At 39.1% G+C, this 15,555-nt stretch overlaps 1 protein-coding gene across 1 annotated transcript; it reads right to left on the bottom strand.

Moving 5' to 3' along the window:
* Positions 1 to 9,280: 9,280 nt before the first annotated feature.
* On the bottom strand, positions 9,281 to 11,864 carry LOC121592919. Its single transcript, XM_041914829.1, has 3 exons — positions 11,072 to 11,864; positions 10,690 to 10,997; positions 9,281 to 10,617 (listed from the first exon to the last, which is right to left on the bottom strand). The coding sequence occupies exons 2-3, from the start codon at positions 10,727 to 10,729 to the stop codon at positions 9,536 to 9,538; spliced, it is 1,122 nt and encodes a 373-aa protein (XP_041770763.1). The 5' UTR covers positions 10,730 to 10,997; positions 11,072 to 11,864; the 3' UTR covers positions 9,281 to 9,535.
* Positions 11,865 to 15,555: the final 3,691 nt, after the last annotated feature.

Here is a 15,555-nt window from a genome sequence, read left to right as displayed (position 1 = left end):
ATGCTGTAAGCCATGCTAAGGGAAAACGAAAATCCCTGTAGTGTATCCCTGTGACTGTAGTGCATGAAAGCTTTTCTAAAAAGAAAAAGAATCTAGAAGACCAATCAACCAATGTAAATATTGTAGATAGTTATATAACCTTTGAGTAGATGGTTTATTTTTGAAGTACTACTTGTGATTGCAATGCTGTGAAATGTCCCATGAAGTTCCTTTATATTAGTCATTAAAGGCATGAATTGATTATGAGAATTGGTAAATAAAAATGTTATTGAACTATACAATTTCTATTGAAAACATGTTTTTAAATATATGTAAACAATAATAGAGAGAATTCCTAAAATATTTAAGGTAATATGATATTAGGGAGGGGACTAGTGTTACGTTACTGTAAACAACATGTAAATTAAACCAAACGACGCAAATGTTCCACAATTTTCAGTTGCATGAATTTGCGTAGTATACGAATTACATAAAGTTATCGTTATGAGCCAGTGATTAAAAAACATTTTAGACGAGCTTAATACTACTAATATGAGTTAAAATGCTTCCTTAAACATTATGATTATGAGATTATCAAAAAATAATATATTACATCCAAAAAATGCATACTGCATTCATCTGAAAAGAAAAAAATATATTAATTAATATAGTAATGCTTTTTTATTCAACTTTATCTATCCATCGATTTATAACGATAAGGTATATACAAAGGTATTTCAATGATCAGGTATTTTTATGTACTAAGCTCAGAGATCTCAGGGAACGTATGGAGGAGAGAAAAAAACAAGTGTATCCGAAAGAATCGGGGATCCTGCGTGGTGCCTGGCAAGAGATTTGGAAGGTAGATTCACAGCTACTAAATTATATTTTATGCTATGGTGTGAAAGCTGAACCCTACTGCGAGGAGTGTTTTTTTTTTAAATTTTGTATATGAAAATATCGCTAGACGATAACTGTATTGGGAAATTATCAACCGTTTTACGCACATTGAACAACTCCTCGTTTGATTCGAACTGTGATCCTTCTATCGTGAAATAAGAATTAGAAACTTCTTTAGCTGATAAAAATTCTACTACATGGTTATCTGTAGTGAGAAACCATGCGTTTCTGAATCCCATCATCAGATAAAAATCGCATCTCAATCGTAAACCAGACTCAGTTCCTATAAATTTAAAACCTTAGCCAAACTCGTTGTCATGTTCGGTCGTTGGAGTGAAAGCAAAATGGACAATTTTGACATCAAAACAGCTACTGCACTGGTACACACATATGATGGCAACCCGGATGGGTTAGACAATTTTGTGGATTCCGTCAACTTATTAAATGAGCTTTTTCCAAAAACATACTAATGTTGGTTAAATTTTTAAAGACCAGATTAACAGGAAAGGCACGATTAGGTTTATCGCCTAACATTGATAATTTTGATTCATTAATAAATGATGTTAGGTCCAGGTGTCAAAAAAAACTCAACCCCGACAAAATTATATGTCAATTAAAAGCAATTTGTCATGGAGACACTAAAACCCTTTGCGATGAAGTTGAACTACTCAGCACTAAACTTAAAAACGTTTATTTACAACAGGAAATACCCGAGCAGGTAGCAAAAGAAATGGCGTTAAAACAAGGTGTTAACACTCTTGCCAACCGAGTTTGGCTAAGGTTTTAAATTTAATCCGAATACGGTTTGATTGATGATAGTTTATGTGGGTTTGAATGTTACCAAAAATTTCAATGATCGCTTTTAAAATTTGTTTGAGTTCAATGTTGTTTGTTAATGGTTCTATTTCTTGATAACTATTCAGATAGGCCTTAGTTTTTTCAAATAGGCGGTTTGCAGAAGCACTATAGTGTTCAAGCAGACATCCGCGAAACTTTCTATCACCAGATAATGTTTTTTTTTTCAATTTTTTTTAATCTTAGAACATTCTCGTTTATTTTTGATAGCATTGAAAAATGGGAAGTTGGGTAATGTAAAGGAAGGATGTTTTTTTTGTAATATTGTGAGCAACCAGTGCACGAAATTAAATCAACGTATATTTAATTGAGCAATTTCAATAATATCATTTATAAATTTCTCTATTCTATTGCCTACCTTGTTCTATTTCCTAACTTACGCTTAGTCCTTACGCCGCTGCCCGATATATTAATACGTCTGCTTTCCGCTCGCCATCCGTCGCTTCACCACTTCGTAGCTTCGTCGCTTCGTCGCTTCGTTGCTTCGTAGCTTCGTCGCTTCGTCGCTTCGTCGCTTCGTCGCTTCGTCGCTTCGTCGCTTCGTCGCTTCGTCGCTTCGACGCTTCGTCACGTCGCCTCTTCGCCGTATAAACACATTCACTGTTAGCTCCAATTCTCTTGCTGAGCTTCGTACTCGTTCTACCGAATTTCAACGGTGTATATTTTATCTTTGTCACGTTAAAACGATCTAGATGATCTCCCGTCGTCACGACTGTGTTGGTTTTCTCACTCCTGCTCTCCTTCTTAATTAGTTCTCTTTCACTCGCACTAATTTTGACGAACTGAATAATCTCACGGAGCTACAATTTCATCACATCGCACAGCACGGTTCAGCCTTTCCTTTTCGCTTGTACAGCTGTTATCGGTAGATTCGCTCTTTCGCTCACCTTACAGTCTATTCCGCTTTGAAGAGACTCTCACACGTTGAACTGAGACTACCCTTCTGACAGAAATCGTGCGACATGTAGGCTTAAACTCGTAGCTTAAACATAGATTATTGGCATTCAAAAGTTTAAGCCACGCTGAGTGCCCGCTCACGAGAGGCTTGATCGTTTAAGCTACCGCTATCCATTTAAGCTACGCACTCACCGGCTGTGAGTGCTTTCGCTCACTATTCTCCCCTCTCACCCTTTCTTTCCTCCTTTCTGCTCCTCAATTGCCCGTTGCTTCGAGCCGTTACGAACATCAACAATTCATGGAAGTGTGGGAAGTATTGATGCTTTGTATTGAATTTTTATTCGGTGTGTGGCAACTACACGAAGCGTGAGTAAAACTTTTTGCTCGAGCTATTGCGTTATTGTGAAAATAAATAATAAAACCTGGGAAAGAATAAAAGGTAATACAGTATAATAATATTGCTTAGCTCTTTTAAAAAATGTGTTTCTGTTTCAGTCATGGCAAATAACGCATGTTCATGTCTTGCTTCATTGGAAGAAAAAATTGATAGAATTTTGTCCTTCCAAACGACTATGATGGCTTGATGAAAATAGTTTAGAACTATTAAAACTCAAGAAGCTAACAAGTTCATTGAAAGCCCAGATAGAAATCTTGACTGACAATCTGTTGGTCCCACCGTCTGCCACTCCTCAAGCTTCTGATTCAGTTTGTTTGGATGAAAACCAAAATGAAGAACCCCCAATAGAGAACGAGTCGATAACCCAAATAGACACACAAGAAAAGCTGGTGGAATTTAATGAAATGCTGTCTTCGGCTGATTATTTTCAAGATGTTGTAAAGCGATTGAATCGTGGTATGAAGGCCACACACTACAAGCAGCGCATGCACGATACGCTGTAGAGGGTGGCATCGTAGAAGTGATACACTTTGTTTTTGTAATAAAATTGACACCAGGTTTGATTTCTCTTAGAAATCGATTTAAATAGCTTCTATTGGTACTAAACTTGCATTTCACTCAATTTATTTCAAATCTTGCACCTTTACACTTGATAACCGCCCGTAGGCGCTTTTAGAAATCGTTGCAGGCCGCACGCACAACTTCATCCGGCATTTCACCCATATCTTTAACAACCGTGTCTTGAATCCGTTTAAATGTAAATGTTGTTTTTTGCCCGGTTTCTTCTTTGGAACAACCATACCTGTCTCCTCGTATCGATTGATGGTCCTATAGATGAATAATCGACTTAAATTGAGATGAGACAGTTTCTGCTTAATCTGTATGTTTGTCAATCCATGCAAATCCGAGATTTTTATTTGTTCTCGACATGAATCCACTATAATATATGAGAAAACTGAAGTGAGCACTAAGTGTACGTTTTTTACGATAAATAGTAAACAAATTAAACTGTCAAAATATGCTCATGAGTTTGACACACAGTGACAGAAAACACAAAAAAGGGGTGCTCGAATAGGTGTATCACTGCTGCGATGCCACCCTGTACACTCTTTTTTGCCCTATTTTACTTACTAAGTGCAGCTGGAGCGGAGAAGGTAGGCCTGGACCAAAAATACCGTGGCATGATAAGATTAATATGCTACGCCTATTTAAATGCATGGCAAGCAATGGCTTGAATGAAGTATCGGAAAAAACGGTAAATGATTTTATTAGGATGAAATTAAAAAATGCTGTAAGCCATGCTAAGGGAAAACGAAAATCCCTGTAGTGTATCCCTGTGACTGTAGTGCATGAAAGCTTTTCTAAAAAGAAAAAGAATCTAGAAGACCAATCAACCAATGTAAATATTGTAGATAGTTATATAACCTTTGAGTAGATGGTTTATTTTTGAAGTACTACTTGTGATTGCAATGCTGTGAAATGTCCCATGAAGTTCCTTTATATTAGTCATTAAAGGCATGAATTGATTATGAGAATTGGTAAATAAAAATGTTATTGAACTATACAATTTCTATTGAAAACATGTTTTTAAATATATGTAAACAATAATAGAGAGAATTCCTAAAATATTTAAGGTAATATGATATTAGGGAGGGGACTAGTGTTACGTTACTGTAAACAACATGTAAATTAAACCAAACGACGCAAATGTTCCACAATTTTCAGTTGCATGAATTTGCGTAGTATACGAATTACATAAAGTTATCGTTATGAGCCAGTGATTAAAAAACATTTTAGACGAGCTTAATACTACTAATATGAGTTAAAATGCTTCCTTAAACATTATGATTATGAGATTATCAAAAAATAATATATTACATCCAAAAAATGCATACTGCATTCATCTGAAAAGAAAAAAATATATTAATTAATATAGTAATGCTTTTTTATTCAACTTTATCTATCCATCGATTTATAACGATAAGGTATATACAAAGGTATTTCAATGATCAGGTATTTTTATGTACTAAGCTCAGAGATCTCAGGGAACGTATGGAGGAGAGAAAAAAACAAGTGTATCCGAAAGAATCGGGGATCCTGCGTGGTGCCTGGCAAGAGATTTGGAAGGTAGATTCACAGCTACTAAATTATATTTTATGCTATGGTGTGAAAGCTGAACCCTACTGCGAGGAGTGTTTTTTTTTTAAATTTTGTATATGAAAATATCGCTAGACGATAACTGTATTGGGAAATTATCAACCGTTTTACGCACATTGAACAACTCCTCGTTTGATTCGAACTGTGATCCTTCTATCGTGAAATAAGAATTAGAAACTTCTTTAGCTGATAAAAATTCTACTACATGGTTATCTGTAGTGAGAAACCATGCGTTTCTGAATCCCATCATCAGATAAAAATCGCATCTCAATCGTAAACCAGACTCAGTTCCTATAAATTTAAAACCTTAGCCAAACTCGTTGTCATGTTCGGTCGTTGGAGTGAAAGCAAAATGGACAATTTTGACATCAAAACAGCTACTGCACTGGTACACACATATGATGGCAACCCGGATGGGTTAGACAATTTTGTGGATTCCGTCAACTTATTAAATGAGCTTTTTCCAAAAAACATACTAATGTTGGTTAAATTTTTAAAGACCAGATTAACAGGAAAGGCACGATTAGGTTTATCGCCTAACATTGATAATTTTGATTCATTAATAAATGATGTTAGGTCCAGGTGTCAAAAAAAACTCAACCCCGACAAAATTATATGTCAATTAAAAGCAATTTGTCATGGAGACACTAAAACCCTTTGCGATGAAGTTGAACTACTCAGCACTAAACTTAAAAACGTTTATTTACAACAGGAAATACCCGAGCAGGTAGCAAAAGAAATGGCGTTAAAACAAGGTGTTAACACTCTTGCCAACCGAGTTTGGCTAAGGTTTTAAATTTAATCCGAATACGGTTTGATTGATGATAGTTTATGTGGGTTTGAATGTTACCAAAAATTTCAATGATCGCTTTTAAAATTTGTTTGAGTTCAATGTTGTTTGTTAATGGTTCTATTTCTTGATAACTATTCAGATAGGCCTTAGTTTTTTCAAATAGGCGGTTTGCAGAAGCACTATAGTGTTCAAGCAGACATCCGCGAAACTTTCTATCACCAGATAATGTTTTTTTTTCAATTTTTTTTAATCTTAGAACATTCTCGTTTATTTTTGATAGCATTGAAAAATGGGAAGTTGGGTAATGTAAAGGAAGGATGTTTTTTTTGTAATATTGTGAGCAACCAGTGCACGAAATTAAATCAACGTATATTTAATTGAGCAATTTCAATAATATCATTTATAAATTTCTCTATTCTATTGCCTACCTTGTTCTATTTCCTAACTTACGCTTAGTCCTTACGCCGCTGCCCGATATATTAATACGTCTGCTTTCCGCTCGCCATCCGTCGCTTCACCACTTCGTAGCTTCGTCGCTTCGTCGCTTCGTTGCTTCGTAGCTTCGTCGCTTCGTCGCTTCGTCGCTTCGTCGCTTCGTCGCTTCGTCGCTTCGTCGCTTCGACGCTTCGTCACGTCGCCTCTTCGCCGTATAAACACATTCACTGTTAGCTCCAATTCTCTTGCTGAGCTTCGTACTCGTTCTACCGAATTTCAACGGTGTATATTTTATCTTTGTCACGTTAAAACGATCTAGATGATCTCCCGTCGTCACGACTGTGTTGGTTTTCTCACTCCTGCTCTCCTTCTTAATTAGTTCTCTTTCACTCGCACTAATTTTGACGAACTGAATAATCTCACGGAGCTACAATTTCATCACATCGCACAGCACGGTTCAGCCTTTCCTTTTCGCTTGTACAGCTGTTATCGGTAGATTCGCTCTTTCGCTCACCTTACAGTCTATTCCGCTTTGAAGAGACTCTCACACGTTGAACTGAGACTACCCTTCTGACAGAAATCGTGCGACATGTAGGCTTAAACTCGTAGCTTAAACATAGATTATTGGCATTCAAAAGTTTAAGCCACGCTGAGTGCCCGCTCACGAGAGGCTTGATCGTTTAAGCTACCGCTATCCATTTAAGCTACGCACTCACCGGCTGTGAGTGCTTTCGCTCACTATTCTCCCCTCTCACCCTTTCTTTCCTCCTTTCTGCTCCTCAATTGCCCGTTGCTTCGAGCCGTTACGAACATCAACAATTCATGGAAGTGTGGGAAGTATTGATGCTTTGTATTGAATTTTTATTCGGTGTGTGGCAACTACACGAAGCGTGAGTAAAACTTTTTGCTCGAGCTATTGCGTTATTGTGAAAATAAATAATAAAACCTGGGAAAGAATAAAAGGTAATACAGTATAATAATATTGCTTAGCTCTTTTAAAAAATGTGTTTCTGTTTCAGTCATGGCAAATAACGCATGTTCATGTCTTGCTTCATTGGAAGAAAAAATTGATAGAATTTTGTCCTTCCAAACGACTATGATGGCTTGATGAAAATAGTTTAGAACTATTAAAACTCAAGAAGCTAACAAGTTCATTGAAAGCCCAGATAGAAATCTTGACTGACAATCTGTTGGCCCCACCGTCTGCCACTCCTCAAGCTTCTGGTTCAGTTTGTTTGGATGAAAACCAAAATGAAGAACCCCCAATAGAGAACGAGTCGATAACCCAAATAGACACACAAGAAAAGCTGGTGGAATTTAATGAAATGCTGTCTTCGGCTGATTATTTTCAAGATGTTGTAAAGCGATTGAATCGTGGTATGAAGGCCACACACTACAAGCAGCGCATGCACGATACGCTGTAGAGGGTGGCATCGTAGAAGTGATACACTTTGTTTTTGTAATAAAATTGACACCAGGTTTGATTTCTCTTAGAAATCGATTTAAATAGCTTCTATTGGTACTAAACTTGCATTTCACTCAATTTATTTCAAATCTTGCACCTTTACACTTGATAACCGCCCGTAGGCGCTTTTAGAAATCGTTGCAGGCCGCACGCACAACTTCATCCGGCATTTCACCCATATCTTTAACAACCGTGTCTTGAATCCGTTTAAATGTAAATGTTGTTTTTTGCCCGGTTTCTTCTTTGGAACAACCATACCTGTCTCCTCGTATCGATTGATGGTCCTATAGATGAATAATCGACTTAAATTGAGATGAGACAGTTTCTGCTTAATCTGTATGTTTGTCAATCCATGCAAATCCGAGATTTTTATTTGTTCTCGACATGAATCCACTATAATATATGAGAAAACTGAAGTGAGCACTAAGTGTACGTTTTTTACGATAAATAGTAAACAAATTAAACTGTCAAAATATGCTCATGAGTTTGACACACAGTGACAGAAAACACAAAAAAGGGGTGCTCGAATAGGTGTATCACTGCTGCGATGCCACCCTGTACACTCTTTTTTGCCCTATTTTACTTACTAAGTGCAGCTGGAGCGGAGAAGGTAGGCCTGGACCAAAAATACCGTGGCATGATAAGATTAATATGCTACGCCTATTTAAATGCATGGCAAGCAATGGCTTGAATGAAGTATCGGAAAAAACGGTAAATGATTTTATTAGGATGAAATTAAAAATGCTGTAAGCCATGCTAAGGGAAAACGAAAATCCCTGTAGTGTATCCCTGTGACTGTAGTGCATGAAAGCTTTTCTAAAAAGAAAAAGAATCTAGAAGACCAATCAACCAATGTAAATATTGTAGATAGTTATATAACCTTTGAGTAGATGGTTTATTTTTGAAGTACTACTTGTGATTGCAATGCTGTGAAATGTCCCATGAAGTTCCTTTATATTAGTCATTAAAGGCATGAATTGATTATGAGAATTGGTAAATAAAAATTTTATTGAACTATACAATTTCTATTGAAAACATGTTTTTAAATATATGTAAACAATAATAGAGAGAATTCCTAAAATATTTAAGGTAATATGATATTAGGGAGGGGACTAGTGTTACGTTACTGTAAACAACATGTAAATTAAACCAAACGACGCAAATGTTCCACAATTTTCAGTTGCATGAATTTGCGTAGTATACGAATTACATAAAGTTATCGTTATGAGCCAGTGATTAAAAAACATTTTAGACGAGCTTAATACTACTAATATGAGTTAAAATGCTTCCTTAAACATTATGATTATGAGATTATCAAAAAATAATATATTACATCCAAAAAATGCATACTGCATTCATCTGAAAAGAAAAAAATATATTAATTAATATAGTAATGCTTTTTTATTCAACTTTATCTATCCATCGATTTATAACGATAAGGTATATACAAAGGTATTTCAATGATCAGGTATTTTTATGTACTAAGCTCAGAGATCTCAGGGAACGTATGGAGGAGAGAAAAAAACAAGTGTATCCGAAAGAATCGGGGATCCTGCGTGGTGCCTGGCAAGAGATTTGGAAGGTAGATTCACAGCTACTAAATTATATTTTATGCTATGGTGTGAAAGCTGAACCCTACTGCGAGGAGTGTTTTTTTTTAAATTTTGTATATGAAAATATCGCTAGACGATAACTGTATTGGGAAATTATCAACCGTTTTACGCACATTGAACAACTCCTCGTTTGATTCGAACTGTGATCCTTCTATCGTGAAATAAGAATTAGAAACTTCTTTAGCTGATAAAAATTCTACTACATGGTTATCTGTAGTGAGAAACCATGCGTTTCTGAATCCCATCATCGGATAAAAATCGCATCTCAATCGTAAACCAGACCCAGTTCCTATAAGCGTAGGAAATTTTGGTGGAACAATATTTGTTGCTTTCTTTAAAGTTTCGATTTCTCTTGATCTTGTAATTACCTGTTCGGTACATCTATTACCCGAACGCATTAAATGCTTCAGTAATTGTAAATGATTTTCAAAATCATACGTTGAAATCTCCTGCATGGAGCCAAACCAATCACAATCGTCATAAATATGAATGAGATTATGAACGTTGCTTGTTATGTGTTCACGACCGTAAATATTTGCGAAACCTTTGAGGAATTCTTTAAACATCATTTTAGCTTGAGGCCAAAAGTGTTTGTGAGTTTTCGTGGCAAAAATTGTATGTGCACAAAAATATAGCAACCAATGCTGAAACGCTTCTTCCCACATAAAATCCTTGTATATAATAACACTAGCGTAAAACAAAAATGATCTATATTCAGTTCCTTTCCAAAAGCCACTGAATTTTATATGTCTAAAACGTCTTTGAATTTCCCCTGGAAGCTGGATTTTCATTAGAAATGAAGAAACAGTTTCCTTTTGCGTATCCGTCCATTTACCGAATCGAGCAAAAGTATGATTAAAAATTCCTGTAGCTATTTTCTTTGACACTCCTAAATCTCTCACATGTAAACCATCGGCAATGATTATATCCTTTATCATATCAAGCTCATCTATATCCTCTAGAGGCGATTTCCAAGCTTTATGATGTTTCTGGTCCTCTCTTCCACGAAAACCTAAATCAGTACGCAACTGAGCATCTGCATCTTCAAAAACAATCTTTCTTCCTACTTGTGTCCCTTCACAAGTACATTTCAAGCAGCTGTTTCTGCCAACGTAACTTATCGTAGCTAAAATGAAAAATGAATGTACATATTAAAAACAATCATTAACCTAATACTTCACGATATTTAAATTCATACCTTTGGCAAAACAACGAGCAGAGGAATCGGCAACAAACATGCGTAATTTAAATCGCACATTCTTTTCACCGAACTACAATCCTCTTTTTTGTAGGTTGTTAGCATCTGATACCAGAGACCGCAAAAAACCTTCCACATCATCCGGCTTCGTGTGACCGCAAAATACACCTAGTAACATAACCGGTGCTTCCGGTAATTCCACCACCTTCATTAGGATTGGCCAAAGCTGCCTAGCTGAACTATTAAATAATGGGAGCCCATCAATAAATATCTGCGCTCTAAACCGGTCGACGCGTGGAGTAGTATTACTGTAAGGATAAAGAGTATTAATTTAATAGGACGACTTAGTTGAAAAAAGAAAAAAATAACAAATTTTACTTACTTTAAATGTGTCATCAGCACATATTCTATTCCCTGGTACCAGAAATGCCCGCCCAAGATAGGTTGAATTTCTAAGCCTACTTGGGTTGGCGTTTTCAATAAAGTCCGCGCATCTGCTGGAAGTCTAAGCTTAAGCTTCCTGCGAAGCAGTGCCAACAGCATGTTTATCGTGGACCGAGGTAGATTTTTCGTTATAGCAATATAACGTAGACCTTCCTTGAGGGTGATATTGTCGAAAAAACTGTATGTGCTGTCTCTCTCTACATACACATCTTCTACGTCGTCATCCGCGATTTCGACGTTATCATCCAGCAAACAATTATCAGCATTTGCATCCAATACTGCATCACTATGGCCAACATCTTCACCACCACGGAATGCATCTTGAGATTGATGATCTTTTTCGGCAAAGCTGTTAGAATCTATTTGAGCTGGGCTGTTACTTGATGGTTTGTCTGTGAAATATTATGAATTTCATAATATGTTTGCAAAACAGTATAATATTATTGATGGGTAGATTCAAGAACAACCGCATGAGTTATTGGGAGCCGTCGTAGTTGTTCAGAACCGGCCGCAACAGCCGACAAACGGCTCCGAACGGTTCCAAATGGCTCCAAACGGCTTCAGACAGCTCCCACGGTTCTGACGGCGACAGCTACAGTCTACCGGCATAGCTGCCCACTAGCGGCTTCAGCCGGCTCAGACCGGAACTGTCAGTTTGATACAGCGGGAATCAGGGCCGGAATGGAAACGTTCGGAAGCGCTTCGCAGTCCTCGGTACGATTTGGGGAACTTATCACTAATTTATGTATAAATAAGTAACTTTCCTTTAACGTTTAGATTCAGCATAGCAGATATTCCACTTGGACCAGCAATTTGAGCTTGCCGCCACTCCTCTTCAGCTTCGCGGTCCAATTCTTCCATAATTTTCCTGCTTCTTTTCGAGAGAGTGCCATCTCGACGCATTTTTTTTCGAGGCCATATCTCGATCCTATAACAATATACGGTTTATAAACTGAAAAAGAAAAAAACACCAGCAATCATCACACTTAACACAACTTACCTGCTAGTTTAAACCAATTTAACGCCTTTGCGCTTGCGCACACACTGACACTATAAGTCTTAATAAGACCTATTAAGGATAACTGAACGTATATACGCGGTAAGCACAAACAAATTAAACTATACTTTATTGAAATAATATTAGTTTAACTGCATAAATAACTCCAGAATTTCACCAAACCAAACCAAGCCAATTTTTGTCAACGCTGATATCTGTCAAACGAGGGAGGCGAACCGCAGATGAAGAAAACAACTTTTATCACTATGGGACAGCTTCAATACTTGTCCAAATTTTTGGAATAGTTTTGTGTACAACTTTAAATTGCCAGGAAAAAAAGATTTAAAACACAACACACATTTAATGAATCATTATCACTCTTAAATTAATTGTAAATTATTGTGTGTTGTATTAAATATCATTAAATTATGCTTAACAGTTTTATTTCTGTTTTGCCAATTATAACTATGATCCGCCCATAGTTTCTTTCGCTCTCTCATCAGATTGAAAATTTTACCAACACCGCAAATGAGGAAGCATTGCGGCATGAAGTAGGTTGGTAAGGCATGGCGGAGTGAGAGCGAGGATCTCACACACAGATGTAACAATAACCCATCATCGCAATGACGGGAGCAATCGGTCATGGGGGGTTGGTGGAGTGCGAGTGTGTCTCTCAAGCTCAGAGCGGATTTTTGCTTAACACCTCAACGATGGGAGCGTTCAGGGGTGGAGACGTATGGAAGTGTGCGAGTGTGTCGCATGATTGCTCGCAAGTGTAGAGCGGGGGTAGCGAGAGGCAGACTGTACAGGCGATTTCTGCCAAGAGGGTATTTGATGATATGTCTCTCTCTCTCTCGATCCACTTTTACTTCCAATTCTCTCACTCGTACTTCTTTCTCTCATTTTTTTTCGTGTTCACACGTCGATAGTTTATCGATAGGTCACTGCACTTATCCGGCTACGCACGATACCGTTAACTATTATTAATTTACGGTATAGCTTATCGGATTTTACGGAAACTGTACTTCACCTGCCATTCATTTTAAGACGGTTTCCAATATATATAGTCTAGCGTAACGTCACTATATATGTCGTAGTTTCTATGCGGTTCCCGATATCGCACACTTACGCACTTACGCGACACATTCTTACGCACTTACGTAGGTTCAGTAAACTCGCGTTATTAAAATCGTTTCGCGTTACTAACTTATCACTTTCTGCACACTGTCACGGTCGCCATGTGGTCGACAAAGGTTTCTTTCCATCTAACTAGAAATAACTACACCGATTTAGGAATACTTTTTAGTTCTGTATTTTTCGGGCAGCGTTTCCTCTTAGTTTACAGTTTCCTTAATGACCTAATTCCTATTCCTAACCCTTATTTATACTACTTCTTTTCGCGCCAAAATGTACCCTGCGTTTTTCTATTGGCTAAAAGTATTTATCTTAAACATATCTTATGTGGCTATTAGCTTATCTCCCTATCCTATTCTATCGTATGCCGTATATTCTGTCCTTATCTAGCTAATGCATTTTTATGTAATTTACTTGCTATAATTATTCCTATCCTTCCTATCATACCATAAACGATCGCTACCACAATTGCTTACTATAATTGATTATTCCTAGTATTATACTAATTGCCTTACTATCAGGCGCTACATCCCGAATAGACCGTGCCCCCACTATCCTGCTATGGTAACAATAAGTCACTGAAAGCCAAGCTCACTTCCGAGATTGAACGGTTGCGCGGCCATTTTCATGGAATGAAACCCGAGCGTCCCCCGATGGAGTCGCCCGAGACGGAAGTAGGTGGGGATCCGCAAGATCCAGTCTCGGAGGAGGAGTTGGCGGAAGTGTTGAAGGAGATTGCCCGCTCACTCAACCCCAAGAAAGCTCCGGGGGACGACAATGTTCCGAACATGGCTGCAGCTGCGGCAATTCTGGCTTTTCCTGCCGTTTTTGCCAAAAGCTATAAGCAGCTACTGGAGCCAGGTACTTTCCCCGACGCATGGAAGCGGCAGCAACTGGTGCTGCTTACCAAGTCGGGGAAACCACCTGGGGAGTCCTCGTCATACCGGCCCATTTGCTTGCTGAGTGTGCTGGGGAAAATTTTGGAGCGGTTGATTCAGCGGAGGCTGACAACCCACCTGGAGTCGACTGGGGAACTTTCGGATGCCCAATACGGTTTCCGTAAAGGGCGTTCGACCGTGGATGCCATCACTCGGGTGATGGATAACGGGAAAGATGCTCTAGACAAAAAGCGAAAGGGGGATCGTCTCTGTGCGGTGGTAACGGTGGACGTCCGGAATGCCTTCAACTCGGCAAACTGGACAGCGATCGGCCAAGCTCTGCAGCGTAAAAACACTCCGCCTTATTTGCAGGCGTTGCTATGGAACTATTTTATTGGCCGAACGCTCCACTATGATACGGATGAAGGAGTAGTGTCGAGGACTGTATCTGCTGGCGTTCCTCAGGGTTCGGTTCTAGGACCAACACTGTCGAACGTCATGTATGACGACCTACTCCGCTTGGCGCTTGAAGGACTACGAGCGAACATCATCGGGTTTGCTGACGACGTGGCCTTCACATTTTTGGGAAGGACCACGGAACAGGTCAGCGCATTCGCAACGGCTAACCTTGAGAGGATCGAGCGGTGGTTGCAAGGAGTCGGTTTGGAACATGCCCACCAAAAGACCGGGTTCATGATCTTTTGTACTCATCATGTCCCGCAGCTCGCAGAACTTCAAGCGGGCGGTCACTCGATCCAATCAACGGAAACGCTCAAGTACCTGGGAGTGGACCTCTGCCGCAAACAGCTCCACAGCCGGCATCTGGAGAGGGTGGATCACGGATTACGAATGTCTTGACCTGCCTGATGCCGAATAAGCGTGGTCCTAAAAGCCGCAGTAGGAGACAGCTCGTAAACGTCGGCAACAGTATCATCCGATACGGAGTTGCCACCTGGGGGCGATGGGTGCTCGACAAGGAGACCCATTGCAAATCGGTCCAAAGGGCGCATCGACCGGGGGCTCTCCGAGTCGCCAGCGCCTTCTAGACCGTATCTTATGATGCAGCTTGCGTTGTCGCCAACACCACCCCGTTAGTCCTCCTCATACAGGAGGATATCCGCTGCCACGACGAAAAGGCAGCGAGTGGTGGTGTTCAATCGGACATACGGAAGCGGCAACGGGAGGAGACGATGAGGCGCTGGCAGGACCAGTGGACAACGGGTGCAGGGCAACCAGGAGCACCAGGATTGAAGACGAGGAGACTGATCCCAGACATTAATCTTTGGGTCAGCCGCAAGTATGGGGAAGTCGACTTTTTCCTCACCCAGCTCCTCACGGGGCATGGGTTCTTGCGCTCCTATTTCGTCGAGAAAGGCATCCTGGATGGCTCGCCTAACTGTCCCGAATGTGGGG

Source organism: Anopheles merus, chromosome 2L (assembly GCF_017562075.2).
Source record: "Anopheles merus strain MAF chromosome 2L, AmerM5.1, whole genome shotgun sequence".
Classification (NCBI taxonomy): domain Eukaryota; kingdom Metazoa; phylum Arthropoda; class Insecta; order Diptera; family Culicidae; genus Anopheles; species Anopheles merus.
This window is presented reverse-complemented; position numbering and strand designations above follow the sequence as displayed.

Excerpts from the sequence above, each read along its gene's own strand:
- LOC121592919 (XM_041914829.1), bottom strand. The coding sequence starts at position 10,729 with ATGTTTGTTGCCGATTCCTCTGCTCGTTGTTTTGCCAAAG. Across the intron at positions 10,618-10,689 it reads TGCTCGTTGTTTTGCCAAAG|CTACGATAAGTTACGTTGGC; the intron begins GTATGAATTTAA and ends TTTTCATTTTAG.